The following is a 23401-nucleotide window of genomic DNA, read 5'->3' on the forward strand; positions in this document are numbered from 1 at the left end:
TTTCTTGTTCATCCACCCCTGACCAAATTCATGTAAATCATATCATATCACATTATAAAATAGAATCCCCTAGAACATGACTCAGGGTGTCTATCTTTGATATAGCGTGAATTACATCATGCTCTCAGAGTATATATACAGAGAAAGTCTATTCTGGCTTGACTGGTTTTTCCAAACCTGCACTATGATTTACTCATGTAAGAAAATAAAGCTCCTGAGCTTCTCCTTTCAGGGCTCATTTTCAGAACCCCCAGGACTGAGCTCAAAGCAGCTTTGCCTTAGGGGAGTGCTCCTAGCTCAGCCCAGTATCTGGGGACTCAGGATCTGTACCTTGGGATTAACCTTAGATCCTCATCCACTGTAGATTCACATTGGCCTCATCTCAATTCAGTAAACCCCGAAGTTTTACAAGAACAAAATTTGATTCAGAGATTCCTAGGAGAGGTAGCTACCTCAGAATCAATCCACAAGGATCTCTTTGTCGTCTTTCTTCAATCAAATAATTATTCACTTGAAGACATTATTTGAATGTCTTTTTATTACACCTCTTGGTCTTTGTAACCTATATTTTAAGTTTTCTTAAAACTTCAGGTACCTTCTACAGCCTTTAAAAATTTGGTGTTTAGTGTTTTGATTAAGTCAGCCCCATATAGAGGGTAAACATGGTTGATCTACTCCCTGGTCCTGCTTAGAGTTTGTGGTGAAATAGATCTTTTAGAAATCATATTTTGACATGTTTTCTTTAGTACGTGTATACTTTAAAACATTTTTCTTGTAGATAAAAGAACACTCTTGTAGATTGGTTGCTCAAAGATTTTTAATTTGCTAAAGATGACTAGTGTTAATTTATGTACTATTTGGTATAAATTTGCATAATAGCTCAAGTTGTCCTAACTTCAAGCATCTAAGGCAAAGTTAATTAGTATGACCTGTTGGCATTTTATTTCAAACATAAAATCTAGAGCACACACATGTGAAATGTATAATGGATTTCTCATCCCATTAATTTAATCACATTTTGCATTAGGAGACACTTAAACAAACAGAAATAGGGATAGGGGGTTAATGGAGATCAGGGTGAAGACTTAAACAGGAGCCAGGGCAGGACTCATGCTTTTGCTAGAAAGAAGTAATTGGTAGTATAGTTTTCTCAAAGTGAGGATCACAAGTTAACTCTCCAGTTTCTTTCCTGTTTATGTACTCAGATTTGCGCAAGAAGCTTCATCCTTGTCTTAACTGCTCTCTTTCCGGTTTTCAGATGTCTGGTTTCTCTCTGTGTCTTCAAATACATGATCGAGGTTCACAAGAGATACAGAACCATTAGGATATAGAGATAAATAGGAGGACATCTGTTACTTGTCTTGGCTCATGCGATTATGGAGGACAGGTTCCACAGTATGTCATCTGCAAACTAGGGGAGAGGAAATTCTTCTGTGGTTTACCCCAGTCCATGGCAAAGACCCCAAATCCAGGGCTTCTGTGGGGGTAGCTCCCAGTGTGATACTGTGGGCCTAAGAACAGGGGTGAGATTGAGGGCTGGCACTGATGTAAGTCCTGGAGCCAAAAGCCAGGACACCAAGAGATGTGAGGTATGACAGCAAAAGAAGATGGATATCTCAGCTCTAGAGAGAATTTGCCCTTCATTTATTGTCTTTCAGAAATACTCTCAAAGACAGAAATGACATGTACTATCCAATCAAATCAGCACATATAATTAAGCAGAACAAATATATATTGCACAGGTTTAAAGACTGATAGTAAAATAGTCACACCTAGATTAAGAAATGGAACAATGTCCCCTCCACCTCTCTGCTACCAGGGTAACCACTACACTAATTTCTGTATTTCTCATTCTCTTGATAGACATGTATTTAGCATCAGTGTTTGCACTCCTAAACCAGATAGTGAATAGTTTTGAAACCCTGAGAAGCCAACCTAAATGCCCTATGTAAAGAAATGAAGGATCTTTGGGATCCTTCACCTTTAGGATCCTTCACCTTTGGATGAAGGATCCCAAAGACAGCTAAAAAGAATCTCTGGTCATTGTCTGGCTTCAGCTTCCCTGAAAGGGCACATGTGTCCACTCTGAGGGAGTTTTGTGGGCAAGGTGACTCGTGAGTCCTGGGAAGCATTTGGCAGGTAGATTCTACATAATCAAGTGGAACTATTGTTAGAGGAAATGTCATTGAATATGTCTGCTTTTCTGTGATCTACCTCTTGCTCTTGACAATAGGTTAAGGAAGAGCATTTCATGTATTTACACACACACACACACACACACACACACACACAACTGAAAACTGGTTCAGGTTTTCCTAGGCATTCTGACTTTGCTTGGAAAATAGTCATTTAAAGGCTATGAGAATCTTAATGGTGACTGCTTTCTGCATCTGTATCTGGAATCACAGTGCTCCAATTATTTGGTAACCCAATATATCTGTCATCTGGATGGGTGGTGGGGATGGAGTCTTGCCCCATCCCGTGCTCCTATTTTAGCTGTCCTATTTAACTTTAGCTCCTGATGGACCTGGTGCTGCCAGTTTGCAAGGTTTTTGAGGGTTTTGAAGTATAAATTGTGATTATTCTCATCCATCTCCACCTGTGGTTTAGGACTGGACTCTGTAGGACTCTGGGTCAGTCACCAGTTTTTCTTCTGCTTCATCTGTTTCTATTTTCTCTTTACCATTCCTGTTCATTTTTATTGGTTTATATCCTTTTAAAATTCCTTTATTGTAATTCAGTAGGATTTCTAGTGAGAGGGAAATGTATGTGTTAAATATGGTTTTACTCTAGAAACCAGGTTGGGTTTTTTGTTTGTTTTGCTTAGTTAGAACCTGTGCATTGCATTTGATCCCTGTTCCATTGTGTAAGCTGAGAACTGGCTGATGCTTATTGGAGCCAGAGTCTCCAACACCACACTAAGATGAGTTGTGGAGACCAGGGTGGTAACACCATGATCAGGTCCTAAGCACTCTCACTACTCTTAATTAAAATTGAAGAAAATGCTTCAAAATTTGGCATTTGGTTATCCATACTATCAACTGGAGGTGGTGTTTTTCACAAGTTTCTGCTTTCTCTTTACCATACAATGTTCCAAATGGAAGAGCCAGATTACAGTAGTTTTGTGTTACAAAAATACTTTCCCATTGAAGAAAGTAGAAATTACTTTTAAGTAAATATGAGTATAATTTATGGAATTACTATTCACAGGTCCTCATCTCATTATGATATATTAAAATATCAATGCTTGGGTATATCCAATTTATAATAAAACATGCCCAAAAGATAGTGAAGGGAGTGGAGGAGAATTAGTATTGGTGTTTTGTTAATTCTATTTTAAGTGTAGTGTGGAGTCAAGCTTCATAAAATCCTGCCAGATACCTATTCTAAATACCATAGTCTTCAAACCAGGGCTCAGAAGAATTGAGTAACTTGCAAGAACAAAGAGCTAATTTGAGCAATGAATGTTCAAGACCAAAGCAGGGCTGGGGTTTAAATCAAGAAGAGAAAGATGATGAATCCTTTCTACTGCCTGCTGCTGTCCTCTTAGCATAAATTTCCCAGTTGATGGTCATCATGTTAGGAATTTGTGATACAAGTGGCTTTTAAAAAATCCAATTACAGATAAGTATCATTTAGTCCAAAACAGTTACTTTTACTTATTAGCTACTTGAGGACTAGACAAAGTAGTTAATTTTATACATATGGTAGAAGTGAATGAAACATCTCTTAAAACTTCTTTCTTGCTATTTCTTTTTGATTCCAGATCTTGAATATCCAGTCTCTAATTGTAGTTTAAAATATTTGATGATGAACATTTTTTCATGTATTTGTTGATTAGAGAAATGCAAATCAAAACCACTTTAAGATTTCATCTCACTCCAGTCAGAATGGCAGCTATTACCCATAAAAACAAGTGTTGGAGAGGATGTGGGGTAAAACTCATATACTGCTGGAGAGACTACAAATTGTTGCAGCCAATATGGAAAGCAGTATGGAGATTTCTTGGAAAATTGTGAATGGAACCGCCATTTAACCCAGCTATCCCTCTCCTCAGTCTATACCCAAAGGACTTAAAAACAGCATACTACAGGGACACAGCCATATCAATATTTATAGATGCACAATTTACAATAGCTAAACTGTGGAACCAACCTAGATGCCCTTCAATAGATGAATGGATAAAAAAATGTGGCATATATATACAATGGAATATTACTCATCAATAAAAGAGATAAAATCATGGCTTTGCAGGTAAATGGATGGAGTTAGAGTAGATAATGCTAAGTGAAGTTAGCCAATCCCAAAAACCAAATGCTGAATATTTTTGTTGATATAAGGAGGCTGATTTATAGTGGGATAGGGAGTGGGAGCATGGGAGGAATCGACAAACTCTAGATAGAGCAAAGGGTTGGAGGGGAATGAAGGGGGTATGGGGTAGTTAATGATGGTGGAATATGATAATCATTATTATCCAAAGTATAGGTATGAAGACACAAATTGGTGTCAATATACTATGTATACAACCAGAGATATGAAAAATTGTGCTCTATATATGTAGTAAGATTTGTAATGCATTCTGCTGCCATATATAAATAAATAAAGAAAGAAATACATGATAGATATATTCAAAAACAAACAAAAATATCTGCAACTGGGTACATTAAATTTATATTTGGATGAGATGAATGTAAGTACTAGTAATAGAAGGATATCAGAAGTTTTGATAGGATTATTGCTGCATTTCTAGAAAATGAATTCCCCAATTTAATAGGTAAGTATCAATTAAAATCCATTCTTCTACATTTTTCAACTAAAATTAAGAGAAAGTATCATTCAACAAGATTCCAATGTATACTGTCATGTAAGTTATTGATATATATATTTATTTTCCACAACCTTTGGATTGCCAGTTAAGCCAAAATTCTAGCTTTTCAATATTATTCTTTAAGTATTATAAATCCTTATTTTACTTTAACCTTAGTGAATCACCTGATTTCATTCTACTTAATAGTATAACTGGGCTTGATGAATCAGTAGTTTTAAGGGATCCCTTATTGGATTTACATTCCATTGTCTTTCAACATGCATGATTCATCCTAAAACTTTTTGAGGCTTCTGTTTATCTTCAAAAAAGGGAAATATATTCTTCCAGATTATTATTCCCTCAAATGTATGGCGCTTTGAGGATTCCATACCTTCTGCTCAATAACTCTCTTGCTTGGCTTCTCGAAGAGTAGGCAAAAGCAAGCTCCTGCCAGATGCACATCCTCTACTTCTGTTTCTAGGAGAAGTGCCCTTCCCTGGAAAATCAGCTTGCTCTGCAAAGGCCCACTTTCTCTTTCACCTTTGGGCAGGCCCTAAGTCTGTCTTTCTTCTTCTTTTAACAAGCATTTATTGAATATCTGCCATTTCTCTACTAAGCAATGAAGAATCGAAGGCAAATAGGCTTTATCCTTGATGTGAGAGAATCCATACTCACAGGCTTCCATAGGTCAACGAAGTGGTAGATGTTTTAAAGATTTATGTATGCAGGACTTCAGGAACTTAAAGGAGTGGGGTAGTGGAATTGATTTGGTTTCCTTGGTGGAAACTAATCTATAGGTATGTTGAGCATGAAACTGTTTCTTTTTCTCTAGAACACCCTTGCTTCTCTAGCCGAAAGATCAAATGGGGCTCCCTATCCTTCAGTGAGCTCCAAATCTGTGCCTTGTGAGAATTAGTCCCTCTGCTCTATAGTTTTCAAGTGATTAAGTTCATACATTTAATATGACCTATGTTGTATTGTTACTATTTGATTAAGTGTATGGCCTCTTTACTACTTCAGGATTTCCTCAAGCTGTTTTCATGCACTTTTAATTATATCTTATTCTGTGCATTTTAAAAACCCTAGCCTTTTGTATTTTCAAACCCATTTATTGATGATGAGGATTTTAAAATAAATTCAATCCATGAAAGGTTTTTAAAAACTCTTAGTGAATACTACTTTTATATCATCTGGTTGCTAGTGTCAAATTGGATAATTCGATATTTTGAATTTTTTGTTATATCATGGATTTTAATAGTGTAACTGCACTTTTGAAATTAAATGTCATTTAATTTTACTGGGAATTGAATTCAGAGGTGTTTAACCACTGAGCCACATTCCTAGCCTTTTTTATTTTTTATTTTGTGACAGGGTTTTGCTAAGTTGTTTAGGGCCTGCTAAGTTGGTGAACCTGGCCTTGAACTTGCATTCTTCCTGTCTCAACCTCCAGAGTCAGTGGGAATGATAGACTTGTGCCACCACGCCTGGCATAACTGCATTATTAAAGTAAGAAATAAACACATGTTTTTTAGCTGTAGGAAGGAGACCAGATTTCAGTATTTCAGGAGTGTTAGATTTATATCGGAAGTAGAAATTTCTACTTGGAAATTTCTACTTCAAAAATGGAAGCCACTGTGTGTTGTGTGCCACTACCTAAATAGGGTATGTTAAAAGGGGCATAATTTGGCTTCTCCTTATTGTTCCCTGAGGTCTAGCTATTACCTCACTTACCCTAAGCCTCTTTTAAACTTGGTTGGGTTTTTTTTTTTTTTTTTTTTTTATTTGCCAAGCCTTAGTTTCTTCATTCTTTTTTTTTTTTTTTTTTTTTTTTTTATTGGACGTTCATAACATTACATAGTTCTTAATACATCATATTACACGGTTGATTCACGTGGATTATGAACTCCCGCTTTTACCCCGTATACAAATTGCTGTATCACATCAGTTTCCCTTCCATTGATTGACATATTGCCTTTCTAGTGTCTGATGTATTCTGCTGTCTGTCCAATTCTCTACTATCCCCCCTCCCTTCCCCTCCCCTCCCCTCCCCTCCCCTTTTCTCTCTCTACCCCTTCTACTGTAAATCATTTCTTCCATTTGTATTATCTTGTCTTGCCCCTCCTTTCCTCTTATATGACATTTTGTATAACCCTGAGGATCGCCTTCCATTTCCATGCAATTTCCCTTCTCACTCCCTTTCCCTCCCACCTCTCATCCCTATTTAATGTAAATCTTATTCTCAAGCTCTTCGTCCCTGCCCTGTCCTTGTTTACTCCCCTTATATCAAAGGAGTCATTTGGTATTTGTTTTTTAAAGATTGACTAGCTTCACTTAGCATAATCTGCTCTAATGCCATCCATTTCCCTCCAAATTCTATGATTTTGTCATTTCTTAATGCAGAGTAATACTCCATAGTATATAAATGCCACATTTTTTTTATCCATTCATCTATTGAAGGGCATCTAGGCTGGTTCCACAGTCTTGCTATCGTGAATTGAGTTGCTATGAACATCGATGTAGCAGTGTCCCTGTAGCATGCTCTTGTTAGGGCTTTAGGGAATAGACCGAGAAGGGGAATAGCTGGGTCAAATGGTGGTTCCATTCCCAGCTTTCCAAGAAATCTCCATACTGCTTTCCAAATTGGCTGCACCAATTTGCAGTCCCACCAGCAATGAACAAGAGTGCCCTTTTCCCCGCATCCTCTCCAGCACTTATTGTTGTTTGACTTCCTAATGGCTGCCAGTCTTACTGGAGTGAGATGGTATCTTAGGGTAGTTTTGATTTGCATTTCTCTGACTGCTAGTGATGGTGAGCATTTTTTCATGTACTTATTGATTGATTGTATGTCCTCCTCTGAGAAGTGTCTGTTCAGGTCCTTTGCCCATTTATTGATTGGGTTATTTGTTATCTTATTGTCTAATTTTTTGAGTTCTTTGTATATTCTGGTTATTAGGGCTCTATCTGAAGTGTGTGGAGTAAAGATTTGTTCCCAGGATGTAGGCTCCCTGTTTATCTCTCTTATTGTTTCTTTTGCTGAGAAAAAACTTTTTAGTTTGAGTAAGTCCCATTTGTTGATTCTATTTGTTAACTCTAGCGCTATGGGTGTCCTATTGAGGAATTTGGAGCCCGATCCCACAGCGTGTAGATCATAACCAACTTTTTCTTCTATCAGATGCCATGTCTCTGATTTAATATCAAGCTCCTTGATCCATTTTGAGTTAACTTTTGTGCACGGCGAGAGATAGGGATTCAGATTCATTTTGGTGCAAATGGATTTCCAGTTTTCCCAGCACCATTTGTTGAAGATGCTATCCTTCCTCCATTGCATGCTTTTAGCCCCTTTATCAAAAATAAGATAGTTGTAGTTTTGTGGATTGGTTATTGTGTCCTCTATTCTGTACCATTGGTCCACCCGCCTGTTTTGGTACCAGTACCATGCTGTTTTTGTTACTATTGCTCTGTAGTATAGTTTGAAGTCTGGTATCTCTATACCGCCTGATTCACACTTCCTGCTTAGTATTGTTTTTGCTATTCTGGGTCTTTTATTATTCCATATGAATTTCATGATTCTTTTATCGATTTCTACAAGATATGCTGTTGGGATTTTGATTGGCATTGCATTGAACTTATATAGGACTTTTGGTAATATCGCCATTTTGATGATGTTGGTTCTGCCTATCCATGAGCAGGGTATATTTTTCCATCTTCTAAGGTCTTCTTCTATGTCTTTCTTTAGGGTTCTGTAATTTTCATTGTATAAATCTTTCACCTCTTTTGTTAGGTTGATTCCCAAGTATTTTATTTTTTGGGGGGATATTGTGAATGGAGTAGTTGTCCTCATTTCCGTTTCAGAGGATTTGTCGCTGATATACAGGAAAGCCTTTGATTTATGCGTGTTGATCTTATATCCTGCCACTTTGCTGAATTCATTTATTAGCTCTAATAGCTTCTTTGTAGACCCTTTTGGGTCTGCTAGGTATAGAATCATATCATCTGCAAATAGTGATAATTTAAGTTCTTCTTTTCCTATTTTTATGCCTTTAATTTCTTACGTCTGCCTAATTGCTCTGGCCAGTGTTTCGAGGACTATGTTGAACAGAAGTGGTGAGAGAGGGCATCCCTGTCTTGTACCAGATCTTAGAGGGAATGCCTTCAATTTTTCTCCATTCAGAATGATGCTGGCCTGTGGCTTATCATAGATTGCTTTTACAATGTTGAGGTATGATCCAGTTATCCCTAATTTTTCTAGAGTTTTGAACATAAAGGGATGCTGTACTTTGTCGAAAGCTTTTTCTGCATCTATCGAGATGATCATATGGTTCTTATTTTTAAGTCTATTGATGGGTTTTAAGCCGAGCACCTTCTAAGAACTTTCTTCTTCTTTTCCTTTTCTTGCTCCTCTTACTCCTTCTTTTTTATATCTTTATTTCTGTTGTTGGCCACCAGGTAGCAACAATACCTTGAATGGCTTAAGGCTCATAGTTAGAAAACTGTTGTAAACCAACAAAAACTTTAAACCATGTGCATTCAGGAGGGGAAAGGGTAAGTGTCCAGAATCATGAATTCCTCTTGAGCGCTGTCCTCAGGCTGCCTATTGCAAATGCAGGCATATGTTATCAGCTATCTGTGAGCAGCCTCTGTTCTGCCAGTCCATCCATTGATACTGTGGTATTACACTTCAAACCAGAGCCACTGAGATAAATTGAGATGAATGCCAGATGAAGGCAAGGGACAACATGGATCATTCAAGGACAGTGTATGACAACTGCAGGCAAAAAGAGTCCAAAATCAAAAGAGAGGTATAGGGACAGGGTGATTATTTCTCTGTATGGAAATATCCAAAAATCCCATAATATTTATGAGATTATTTTTTAACCATGAGAAACACATGTGTGCCAATCTAGAAAAATCAAATATGTTATTTTAGATTTTTCTTTTTCCTTCACTCTCAGCCATTCCTCTGGGTATTCTAGTTGTGCGTGGAGACTGTGATCTGGAGACTTGCCGTATGTACATAGACCGCCTACAGGAGGTGAGTTTATTTAGCCAATTATTTATTCTCCTTAGCTTTCCATTTTCATAACTGATTACCAGTGCTTCTTAAGTGGCACATTTGGGGAGGAACTGGGAATGTGGTAGCCTTGTCCCTTAAGTTTATACTAAGTGTCTTCCTCCCTACCCCATGGCTGTCTCCCTCCTCTGGTGGTTAAAATGGGAAAGGATTGGTCAGGTGCCTCAGGGTCCTGTTTCTCTAGTGCATTCCACAGCTTGTAGCTTGGAACTTCTGTCTTCTTGCCAAGCTACATACCTGTATTTTTTAGCTTTAAAGGATTTCAGATGGCACTGATAAGTAATAAAAAAACAGATTTGGGGTTATTTAATGTTTTGTATCTAATATAGACTTTTGTCAGGGACTGTGATTTAAAAAATAAAACTTCTGCAGGAAAGAAAAACCTTGTATAATTCATGAAGTTTTGTCAAAGCACAAAGGAATAATCTATGTATTATTATAATTTTTCTCCCTCAATCTGGTCTTGCCACGGAGAAACAGAAAGAAAAAGATTTTCTATATGACAGTCCCATTTATTTGAATAGCATGACACCCACACTTATCATTATAATTTTTCCTGGTTGTTCTTAAAAACTTTTGAGGAGGAGTGTGTAAACTGTCTCCATTCTGCAAAAAGCAGAAATATAAACAGCCATTTCTTTATCATTGTTTCTTGGTAAAAGATACTCATTAGAGTCACTTTCTCAGGTGGGGCTAAGAGATTTGTATTCTTAGCTGTTGCATGATTCTGATGGATACTCCTAGATGAACAACTCTGTCCAACATAACACACTACAAACATATAAATGTCAGAAAGCAGATATACAGTGTTTAAAATATCTTTAAGTTGAAAGCACTTAACGATGAACATTAGATTTTATTTCTCTTGGAAGAAATAAGTTTAGATAGGAGGAATACATTGATGTAAAAATTAGTAATCTTTTTCGTTATCACTGCTAAGAATTGAGATGGAATTATGAATGAAAATTTTTTAGAGATAATTGTCTAATTTTTAATACTGATATGCTTAAGATAAAAGGTGTGGACAAATTTTATACTTGTAGCTTCCTGTAGATAATTTGATTGACTTAAATAAGTTCAAATTTTTGAACTTTTTAGCAGGTTGCTCAAGTCAGAGTCTGTATTCCTCAAACCTAGATATAGTATTTCATTCGACAAATGTCATGTCACTTGACATTGCATAAAAAATTGAATCTTAAAAACTGAATCATAATTGGTACCAAACCTTCTTCTTCTTCTTCTTTAATATTTAGCACTCTAGTAATTTTGTTAACAAGATTTCACAGTAGGAAAGCACATGATTAATAAATTGACTTTGTTGAAAACTAGCTTATTGGTGTGATAAGCATGTCAATATTCAACTAATAGGGAATTCTAAATAAAAAGGAAGTAAGCTCAAGAGATAAAGAGGAGTGGTTTTGAAACAAACTTGGGTACAGAAGTTTGTGTGTGAGGTAAGATGATGAAGCCTTTTGGGAATCGGACATAGGGACAAAGGGACCCAGGATGCTGACGTCTGAGCCTGGGGGATATGGTAGTGGTGACAACTTAGTTATAAAATTTGATGCAGGGAAGCAGGCTTTCAGAATTTGCCAGTAAAATCTCCATTGCAATCCTGCTAATATTCTCTCTGTGATAATGTGAAGGTGGTCAGTGATTTTCTCTTTGAGGTTTACAAAAGGCAACTTATCAATATATACACAGCTACCATCATGTATTTAATGTAAGAGAAAGAAATTCTTTGTGTACAAAGGGACTCCAGAAGAGCCTTCTCTCTCTCTCTCTCTCTCTCTCTTTCCTCTCTGTGTGTATATGTGTGTGTGTGTGTGTGTGTGTGTGTGTGCACGAGAGAGAGAGAGAGAGAGAGAGAGAGAGAGAGAGAGAGGATGGATGATGCATGGAGGGTGCATGGAGGCAGGGAAGGAGAGAGAGACACAGAGACACAGAGACAGAGAAACTGGGCATTGAACCCAAGGCCTCTGCCATGCTAGGCAAGTGCTCTCCCACAGAGCTATATGCCCAGCCTCAGAAGATTTCTTTTAAAACCAAAAAATTCAAATGCTAATGAAACATGATCCCCATTTATTACAATAAGTTTGCCTGTTCTTTACTGTGGTCTTCTCTATCCTTGAAATTATAATATGTTGCTTAACTCTAAACATTAGCAATTATAAGTTTCAGTAGACAAATGACCTGTTTTCTCTCTATCCAAGTTGGTATGTTTTTATTATTTCTGGCATTGCCTTCCTTGTTTAACTTTCATGAATACGAGTGGGCTAGATGCTTTCCAGATGAGCATTTTCACATTAAATTGGGAGTTTCAGTTGATAGAATTATGGGGCAGCTTGTTCAAACTAATTTTAAGGTATGGATTTTTTTTTCTCCCATTTTCTCATTAGGACTTGCAGTCAGTTTCTTCTGATTCCCAGAGAGTTCATTACCAGGTAACACATGATTGACTGTCCTTGTTTCTTACCTTCCAGCCAAAGAAGTCCATTTTCAATTTGTGTCTCATTTTGATTTAGTGGCCACATCTTCTCCAGGGATAGAGTTCACCCTAAGAAGAACCTGCTGAAGTTGTTATCTGGACTCTTTTGCATTTGCTTGATTTTGGACCATTGTAGCATAGGACAAGTTTAAAATGTAGATTTTTTCTCCCAGATCATTTGAAAAGAATTAAAAAATGAAGTGTCACCAGAAAACTTAGTCAAAGGAGCTTGGCAGTGCCATGGTCAATTGGCTAACATAACCAAAAAGTCCAGATCGGGGTGGATTTCATGCTCCATTTTCCTGCTGGTCTTCCTGCTTTATTTTCCTCTTTCTGTCGATTTCACATTGAAAATACAGAGTCTAAGAAGACTCCTTCACATTCAGGAAATAAAATTCCCTGTTTCCCATAACCATCAAACAGAAGTTCTAAAACGCCATCTCATGGCCTGTGCTGGTCTTTGGAGAGATCTAATGAGCCCAGTCTTCCCCTCTCTCTTCCTGACACTCATCAAGTCCCTGGGAGAATACTCAGTTGTCTTCTGCCCCACCTGATTTGGGTAGAGCAGTTTCTTCCTAAATTTCCTGTCCATCTTAGGCTGCAGATCTCGTTAGCTATCCTCTTACCATTAGATTTCTCATGTACGATGCACATACAATCTCAACCTAAAGCTGTAAGAGCCCATGCAAAGCTCTCTGAGTGGTTCCATGAAAGCCCTTTTCTCTGAGAAGCCTGCACACACACACCCTTCCCTGTAGAGAAGGGTATGTGAGAGTCACAACATGCCAACAATGTATCCAAATAAATCTCTAGATGTTGTATACCTCTGTAAGGGTAATGGATTTAAATACAGCCCTGTGTTCCTCAACAGCAAGGGTGCTTTCTGGGTTGTGCACTGTTAGCCAGTTTAGCTGTCCTGGGAAAATCGTACAATGCACTCATGGTTATGAGGTTACTGTTAGCAGGATATACAATCTTATGGGACTACTGGTGTATAATGGTTCATTGTTGACCATTGTGGTGCTATGCAGGACTGTATGTATATATTTGTGAATTTGTAAGACTTCATTTCACTCCTCACTTTGGATTGTGGTGTCTATTTTGCTATACCTGAGAATTGCAGCTGAGCATCATTTTGCAGAAACAATAACAACAGTAGTTTAAAGCAGGCTCTATACCGTGTAGCCTTCTAGGCAGCATCCTGATGGTAAATACCCTCTACCCCCAGCCAAAGCAGCTTATTTATCTTTAGGGTAAATGACTGGAATGCCTTAGTGTTCTTATTTTTGCATGTGCTTATTTCTCAAATAGCAAATCCCACAATTCCAGAATCTTTTCCTCCATCTGGCTGTAATCAGAAGGATGAAAAGTCACTTAGAGTGTGTTTACATTAAGAAAACAAATCATGAAAGGTTTTTATTTCATCATCAAATCTGAAGCTTAATTGTGCTGGATATTCTTGGTTGGCATCCGTTTTCTTTCAGAGGTTGGTTTATGTTGTTCCAGGATCTCCTGGCTTCGAGGGTCTAGGTTGAAAAATCTGCTGAGATATAAATTGGTCTGTCTCCCTCTATGTGTGATCTGATTCCTCTTTCTTGTAGCCTTTAACATTCTATCTAATTTGTATGCTAGGCATTTTCATTATAATGTGACTTGGTGTAGATCTGTTGTAATTTTGTACATTCTGTGTCCTATAAGCCTCTGGTATTTGATTTTCCAATTCATTCTTCATGGTTGGGAAATTTTCTTTTTTTTTCTTTTTTTTTTTTTGTAGTTGTAGGTGGACAGCATGTCTTTCTTTCTTTTATTTATTTTTGTATGCCGTGCTAAGAATTGAACCCAGTGCCTTACACATGCTAGGCAAGTTTTCTGCCACTGAGCCACAGTTCCAGCCCAATGTTTGGGAAATTTTCTGATATTATTTTATTAAAGAGATTGTGCATTCCATTAGTTTGAATCTCTGTGCTTTCCTTTATCCCAATAATTCTTACATTTAGTCTTTTGATGCTATCCCATAATTCTTGCATGTTCTGTTTCTTAGCCATCTTCACCGTGTTATCAACTTTGTTTTCTAAATTGTATACTTTGTCTTCATTATCTGACCTCTGTCTTCCAAGTGACCTAGTCTGTTGGTGATGCTTTCTACTGAGTTTTTTTGTTTGGTTTATTGTTTCCTTCATTTCAAAGATTTCTGATTGGATTTTATTTCAGAATCTCTATCTCTTTCTTGAAGCAATCTTTTGTTACCTGTATTTGCTCCCTTATTTCTTTGTTTGTGTGATCAATGATTGCCTGTATTTGCTCTCTTATACGTAGTAATTAGAGAAATACAAATCAAAATTACTCTAAGATTTCATCTCATGCCAATCAGAACAGCAGATATCAAGAATACAGACAACAATAAATACTGGCAAGGATGTGGGGGGAAAGGCACACTCATACATTGCTAGTGGGACTGCAAATTGGTGTAACAAGTCTGAAAAGCAGTATGGAGATTCCTTAGAAAACTTGGAATGGAACCACCATTTGACCCAGCTATTCCACTCCTCAGTCTATAACCAAAGGACTTAAAATCAGCATACTATAGTAACACAGACACATCAATGTTTATAGCAGCTCAATTCACACTAGCGAAACTGTGGAGGCAACTTAGATGCCCTTCAATAGATGAATAGATAAATAAACTATGGTACATATACACAATGGAATATTACTCAGCCTTAAAACAGAATAAAATTATGACATTTTCTGGTAAATGGATGAAGCTGGAGAATATCATGCTAAGTGAATTAAGTCAGTTCCCCAAAACCAAAGCCTGAATGCTCTCTCTGATAAGTGAATGCTGATCCATAATCGGTGGGGGGCATGGGAAAAATAGAGGAACTTTGATGGGGCAAAAGGTAGTGTGGGTGGGAAGGGGGCATGGGAGCAGGAAAAATGGTGGAATGAGATGGACATCATTACCCTAGGTATGGGTATGACTGCACACATGGTACAATGCTACATCATGTACAACCAGAAAAATGAAAAGTTGTGCTGCAATTATGTACAGTGAATCAAAATGCATTCTGCTGTCATATATACCTAATTATAATTAATTAATTAATCAAAAACTTTAAAAAAAACAATTACTTCTAGACTTTTTAATCAACCACTAAAAGGCAGATTTCCACCTTATTTCTTAGATAGAGCCCAACATTCTTTTTACTGCCTCCTAGTGTATTTGCCTAGAGTCACCACCTATGTTTAGTTTCATTTTACAAAATATGTAGTACTTTTAAAATCACAGCTGATCTCTAACAATTGGCAATGATGATTTCAGGGCAGGTCTGTTTTATTAAAAAGGTTTGTGCTTTTTTTAATTCTCCTACATTTTGAATTTTTGAAATTTTATCAAAAGGTAGTTTTTCCTAACTAGTTTTATGAAACTCATATATTTATTTACTATCTTGCCTTATAAGAATGCTGTCTTTTGGGGTGACAGTTTTGATCATGAGTTTTTTTATCATGATGTTTTTACCATCTTTATGCCATCTCTGTAGAGATCAGGAGATGGATGAAATTCTAAATATATGATAAGAATAGTTGTTTTATTTATTGTTTGGTAATGAAAACATGTAGTAAGATTAATTATATTTTCCTGACTTGGTCAGGATCTGACTGTGCTGTTGACCTTCCTTCAAGTCCAGCCCTGGTGTGAAAGCTGCTATTATCAATGTCTCATCACGAGGTATTGTGTACTGAGCAGAAAGGACAACTAGGTCATGATCAAGGATGAGCATCAGGGTGCCACCTCCCCACAGTTCTCCTTACAGTCATGAAAGTAGGGAGCAGAACTATAGGAAGCAGGAGGCTTTGGGTATTAAGTGATGTCAAAAGATCGGCAAGTCCAGCATCTGCTCCTGAAACAGGAAGCTTAACTAGTAGAGAGATGATATTGGATGAATGTGGCCAGAGCCCAGGTAAGGGAGGTGAGGAATTTCCTGAGCAGCGAAGGTGGAAGCCAGAAGCTGCCGGAGATGAATGTTCACATTTGCCTGAGATTCTCAGGGCAGGAATGAGGTAGAGGAATTGTGAAGAAAGACTTCTGTTTTCAGCCACACTCATTTTGATAGACCTGTGAGGTCCAAGAGGTTCGGTGAGTAGGACATTTGGTATGTGAATGTTAAAGTTTGTTTAAGAATCCAGGCTCCCAGATAGAAATGTGGTTGTCATCAGCAAATGGGCGGTAGTTAGGACTACAGGGCTGGAGGTTACCTGTAAAGTGCCTAATAAAGAGCACACAGAGCCCAGAGTCATGTCAGTATGTGCATCAGTTAGGAAGAGCATGGGTTCAAGAGAACCATCAGTCAAGAAGAGCCTTGGAGATGGAGGCAGCCAACAGGGGACCTAGAGGTCAAGAGTTAGCCCACAGTGTGATACCTGGAAGAGCAAGGGGTGGTGAACAAGGCCAAATGCTTTCAAGAGTCTGAGATGATGAGAATTGATTTCTGTATTTTTTTTCCTAAAGGTACAGATAAAATATGAGATGCAATTGCCATTAATTTATTTTTATGTAGACTGTGACAGAACCACTGGCAGGAAATTTAATATTAAATCTTTTGTTTCTAGCCAGGCACATTAACATACTCTTGTAATCCCAGCAGCCCAGGAGGCTGAGGCAGGAGGATCACAAGTTTGAGACCAGCCTCAGCAACTTATCTGAGACTGGTCTCAAAATAAAAACTAAACAGGGCTGGGGTTGTTGCTCAGGCACCCCTGGATTCAATCCCCAGCACCAAAAGAAAGGTCTTTTGTTTTTTACTGAAGAAACTGATACTATCAGAAACTTTAGACTGTCTCCATGAGGGTTGGGGGGTGATGTAGGAGAAAAAGCTTTAAGAAACATAGACACTGAAATGCTTACATACTTTTTAATGAACTTTGTTATGTCTGAGATGGCATTAAATATGCTTGGAAAATTAGCTGTGAAGAGAATGAATAAACACCAGTAAGTTTAAAAACTTGAGAAACCCTGTCAGCTCACTAATTTGCAGCTGGGATTTTAGCTGTTTTCTAAGACAAGAAAAAAAAAATGCAAGAGAAAAAAAAAACCCAGCATTTAGAAATGTTCGTGTGCCCAGAACACCCTATTAGTGAGCCCTGTGGCAGCCCCTTGACACTTAAGCATTTCGGTGCTTTGGTTTCTTCCTTTTCCAAATTCATAGTGAATTGCCAGCAAAGCACGGAGGCTTAAAAAATGACACCCTGCATTAACCTAACAAGGTGTTATGGGTTATACAAGAGTGTGTTGGATATTTATAGCCTGCTGAAAATTCCTGCTGCACCATCTCTAAGGTCAGAAGACAAAGGTGCCTCCATCGTAATGTCATCTCTGTGGCCTGCAACTCATATGTTATCCAGAACAACACTGTGGGCAGATTCAGGGTATTCTTGTTGGCCAAAAGCAAAGCAAAACAAAACACCTGGAATTTGTAAAGATAATTGCACTTTACCACCTTTCATAAAGTTGGTGTATTATCCCTAGAAATCATGTCTCTTCTTACCCAAGTTGTAAAGTTCCTAGGGAATAGAGGCAGCTTCTGCTGTTCCCACGGTGGTTCTGTACCACTTGGCGATGTCTGGATATTCAGAATCCATTGAGCAGAGGCCAAGGGTGACACTGAATATCTTAAAGTGTGCAGCCCAGCCCAGAATGTCAGTGGTGTGGAGTTGCTACAGAAACCCTGAGGCATCTGGTGCTGCACAGATGGGATCCACAGGCAAGGAGTAAGCCCTGGGTGAGGAAAAGGAAGAAGAAAGGAAAAGGACCAGGAGGAGAACAAGTAGGGAGGGAAGGCAGAAAGAGGCAGCTATTAGTAAGGTAGGGATAGATGGCAGAGTGGAATAAAGAGATTTTTGTGAGCAATTGTGTTGTGTGGTTTTTTTTTTTTCTTTTTTCTTTTTCAGGTGGGAGAGACACTCAGTTTTCCTATTTCCCAGGACACTGCTTTGTGTAGCATTGAATATTATGAGTTAACAGCATGAGGTTTTAGTGAATACCATGGGAATCAATAGTAGATACCAAAATGGATCTATCAAGGTGATTCTTTTCTCTAAGAATTATTTACTTCAAAATAACACCAGAGGTTTGAAATATTTTAAAATAGGACATTTTTGAAAAGTCCTTTCATTCTTTAAAGCAGTGTAGAGGCTTTTCGCTTCCAAGAGATAAACCTCATGGTCAGGTTTGAGTCAGTATCCATTTGCTCATCCTCTGACCTCTTCTTCCCCCATGTACCTGCTCTTCTGGAGCGTGGGTCTCTGTTGTATGAAAGCTCCCTCTAGTTCCAGGCAAACAGTCTTTTTCCACAGATAATTTACTTGTTCCTTTTCTCTTGATGTTGTCAGACTTTATCCCTCTCTCTCTTTACTCCAAAATCTCTTCCTCCTTTATTCTTTTGTTTGTTTAGTCTTTCTTTTTTGATGAAGGAGAAGTTCTTCAATAAATAAGTTAAGACAAGTTTGAGGGAGTCTTCTGGGAATTAATTTATCTTATCCAAGAGAAAGGCAGGGGCAGGTGGGGACTTTAGAGAATGTTTTCCTTTGGGATGGATTGAAGCTGTCAGAAATGGGTCAGATGAGGATTTAAAGTGTGAATAGCCGAGGGCCCTGACTGTTGACTGGTACGAGTGAAGGCAGTACTGTTAATTCATTCTCTCTCTCTCTCTCTCTCTCTCTCTCTCTCTCTCTCTCTCTCTCTCACACACACACACACACACACACACACACAGCTATCATTAGGACCTTCTCACCCAAAGGAACTCTTCAAAGTGTCAGAATACTTCCTTTTTCCATGTTCTATCTATCACCATCCCTATTTCTTCATCTCCCGGAGTTGGCTCTAAGAATGGCCACCCCATTTCTGTATTCTGGTGCTATAGGAGTTGTGGGTGCTAGTGTAGATTTGAGGATAAAGAGCCTTGATATAGAAAAATAGCAGTAGCAGTTCTGTTAGGACTGTAGTTGGACAGAGACACATAAACACATATTTGTAAGCAGAAGAAAAAAAAATGGATGGATTTGCTAGTGTTAGAGATGTCAGAGCACCCAGATGAGAAATTCTGATGGGTAAGCAAGAGAGAATTGTAGAAGTAAGGCTATGATTATCTAGATGTTATTAAATGAAGCAGAGAATCCCAAACCATAGGACTTTTGTTTTGCCTCTGTTTACATCTTTCCTAAATTTTACGAAAGAAAAAGAATTTCATTCACATTGACACTGTAGTGAAATGCTAGGTGAGTATGGCTTAAGTGCATTACCACTGGAGTGTGTAATGGGACTTCTGTGCCTCCATTAAATGATGTGTGCATCAGCTACAATGAAGTGAATGTAAATTAAGGATAAGTTTGTCATATGCATGCCAAAGAGTAATTTAAATAAATAATTCCTTTATTGATTTTATATATATATATATATATATATATATATATATATATATATATGATTCATGCCAGTTGGATTTCAGAAATCATGTATGAATATGTATGTATATATTTCACATATATATGAGAAAAAAATATATATATATACATATATATGAGAAATATTAGGTTTGCTTTTGTGCACATGGCCATATTTCTATCAGGAGAGATTTTCTATTAACATATATCAAGTGAGAAAATTCACATATCAAAGATTTTTGAAATAAGCAGTTTTTGTTAATATCATGCACTTAAAGAGCATGTCATTTTAGATTATTATGTTTAAAATAGAAAGGAGCATGGCACCTCTAAGGTTATGTCATTCAGCCTACATTATAGAGCAATGTCAGTTGCATTCCTCTAAATCACACCATTTATATAAAGAAAAATAACAGATCAAAAAATGAGCAAGTCAAGTATTTTATCTCTTTGATGAATCATTGATTTGATTGTGCACTTGAGAAGGCTGAGGAGGCTAGAGGCTCTAAATTACTGAAAGCTATAGATGTCATGGTTAGAGGCACAGCTCACATAATTATGTGAACGTCTTCTGCAGAGTAGGTGCATTCACACAATCCCATCTCTTAAGTATGTATAGTCAGATACTTTGGAAAGGTGCATATTTTTAAGATTATGTTTTTGGCTTTACCAGAAAATAGGCCACTGTACATTTATTTTTAATGTGTAGAATTCACAAATTCAGCATATTTCTGACCGTTCATTTGTGTTTTTGTTTAGTGATAAGACATTACCAGGTCCAAGTCAGCAATCTCATAAAATTAAAGCCTGCCCTAGAAAGCAACACCCTACCGTGAGGACCATTTTGTTTCTCACTTCCTGTTTCCTGTTCAAATCTGATTCATGGTCCACATTGAGCTATTGCTCACCTCTTGCAGAGGTTGAAAGATAACCCTAATTCCAGGATTCCTTAATGCCAGGACCACACAAGGTATGAATATGAAGATAAAATTGTAACAGAAATTAGAGCCAAATAACACACTAAAAAGTTATTAAGATTGGTCATTTTTGTATGGTGTTTAGAGTCATAACCATAGCACATGTAGTGTACTTATCTAAAATCTATAATCACAATTTTCTCTACATTAATATAGTCTAAATTTTTCATCCTCCCTGTGCCAGACAGTGACCTTGACCACCATATTTCTGTGGGATTCTCAAACAGCAGAGTGCATGGGGGGTAGAAAGGCAACCTGACTGGAGAATTTGAGGGAGCGGAAACCATCACCAGGAGTAAAATTGTCTAGTAAGGAATTAGGAAGATTTGTTTAATTGTTGGTGGAGGCTGGAACTGTGGAATGTCCTTAACTACTAGAGAGGAAGGAAGGTCTTTGCAGCCATCAGGATCATTCTAGCATTTGCTTTCTTCCTGCTTTTGCTTGAGATGGGTCTGGAAATTTCTCATCTCTCAGACTTGACAAATCCCACCCATACTTCATTGACTCTGATAAATGTACATTGAAAATATTGATCATGATTGTTTCACTGAAGTAGTAATTACAGATTTGAGACAACTGACAACCCAGATCAGCACAAGAAAAGTAAATTTTGAGGAAAGTAAGCAAATATCAAGTAAGCCCAGTTACTATGGAATAGGGAAGAGAGAGGCCAGCAAAATAAAGTGCTCTGAAAAATGTTGCTGTTGGTGATAAAAGATATTCAGCCTTGAAGACAATACCCTGTATTTAAGTCAATTATATAGTTTCTAATATTATGTAAAGAACCATTGGATTGCTGATTAAGACAAGTTCTACAAGCACCAAACCAACAAATGGCATAATTTCAGCTTTTGTTGCATGTCATTCTTTTTTTGTGTCCACTCATACAAATTTGTCCTATTTTTTTTTTAATCTTTTCTCTGAAACCCAGAATCTGAGTACAAATGTGGTATGGATGAAACAGTGTTGTGCTGGGGTAGCGCCAACTAAATGATGTGCTCCGGAATATGGTGTGTGTCTCATAAGCTCCTCATGTGACCAAGGGTCACAGTTGTGTCAGGTAGCATCTTTGTGTGTCAGCTGCCCAAGAATCACTTGTCTAGAATATCTGTGTCAGCGTATTGGTAAGAAACAGCAAATAAAGTAAACATTGTTCATTCTGGTTCACTTATTCCCCAATAGAATTTTGTACAATAGATAGTGTTATAGCTATTTTACAAATGAGATGGTCCAGGGACAGATTATATAGGAAACCTCCCTAGATCCTCAGAGCTGCTACTTGGTAGGGCCAGGATAGTTGTGACCCTCAAAGCTGGTGCTCCTGGAGATCAACCAGACTTCCATCACCTCTGTCCTTGCTGTTTAGCCAGACTGGATCCTTTACAATGTCATGGCTTGTTCTTCTTTCCCCTTCAGAGGTGTGTCTCCCATGTGATATTTAAATATCCCAAGGACAGGTACATTTGTTTTTGTCATGCCAATTTTTGCCTCTTATGATGATGATCTTATCCTACAAAAATTTTAGTTTTCCAAAGCAGACTTCTTCACTGTCGGTAAATCTTACTCAGTTTTTCAAATCAAAAGAAATTCAATAACCACAGTCACCACAGAGCCACCACCAGGTCTTGGCCCAAGCTTGCCTTTGACCTCCTCTTCTCCCTCAGGTCTTTCAGATGTAGTCCCAGCACCCATGTGGGCTAAGGTAGTTAGATTTCCTTGCCTTTTTAAAAATTTTATAGATCATTGGTATATATTGCAGGTATGTCTTACATTTTGTGTCTGTCTGCTACATGGAAATACCATTTCCACACTGATTTCAGGAAAATCTCTGCTTTCAGTATCCCAGGGTCTATTTATCTGCATATATGGGTATGGATTAGGTACAAGGGCAGAATTCTGTTGAGACTTCACTGCTTTTGTGTAACTTCTTCTATATGAAAAAAAATTAGTTTAATCACATTATAAATCTACCCAGATATTAATCATATTTTCTTCAGATTTCAAGTGACTTTTAATATAGGACCTCATTATGTTACAACCATCCTCTCACAAGCTCAATTTTTTTTTTAACATAAAAGGTGGAAAGAGCTTCAAAGAAGGAGAATGAGGATGCAAACCCCTTTTAGGTAGCATTTTAGAAAAGTTAGGTCTCTATTTGAGCTTCCTGACCAACCTCCAAAACTGCAGGTTAGTCTTCAGTTCAGCAAGAAATTATCCTTTCTTTTCACTAAAATTAACATTTGAAATCAAGATTTCTGTGATTTTAATTAATAATATTATTTATTTCAGTTATTAAGACTATACAAAGCTCAAAATGTCTATTAAAAAAAATGAGCAGAGCTGGAACTCAAGACACTGAGAACAAATGTTTGGGATAGACCATGCATAGAAATAAGCAAAATGTCCATTGTGTCTTTTATAATTACCAGACTTGCCCACTATCAAGAGTACCCACAAACTCAGAGAGCTGCTGTTTGGTATTTCAGTCACCAAGAATTTTTGAAACAGAGATTCCTATGCTTTTGAGTCTTTAGATATTGTCAAGGCAATTTACTGATCCGAATTCTCTTATTTTGTTGAATTTCTTTTGACCTAAATTTTGGATTGTTTAAATT

The 23401-nt window shown here is 37.5% G+C and overlaps 1 protein-coding gene across 2 annotated transcripts in view; it reads left to right on the forward strand.

Moving 5' to 3' along the window:
* The window catches only part of Dgki (diacylglycerol kinase iota), a 414620-nt gene that overhangs the window by 324620 nt on the left and 66599 nt on the right, over positions 1-23401 (forward strand). For both annotated transcript variants that reach the window (XM_026398565.1, XM_026398566.1), the window contains 2 exons: positions 9760-9839; positions 12278-12322. In XM_026398565.1, the coding sequence (XP_026254350.1) occupies positions 9760-9839; positions 12278-12322 (125 nt within the window). The remainder of the gene's footprint in view (positions 1-9759; positions 9840-12277; positions 12323-23401) is intronic.

The sequence above is a fragment of the Urocitellus parryii genome, chromosome 3, assembly GCF_045843805.1.
Source record: "Urocitellus parryii isolate mUroPar1 chromosome 3, mUroPar1.hap1, whole genome shotgun sequence".
Classification (NCBI taxonomy): domain Eukaryota; kingdom Metazoa; phylum Chordata; class Mammalia; order Rodentia; family Sciuridae; genus Urocitellus; species Urocitellus parryii.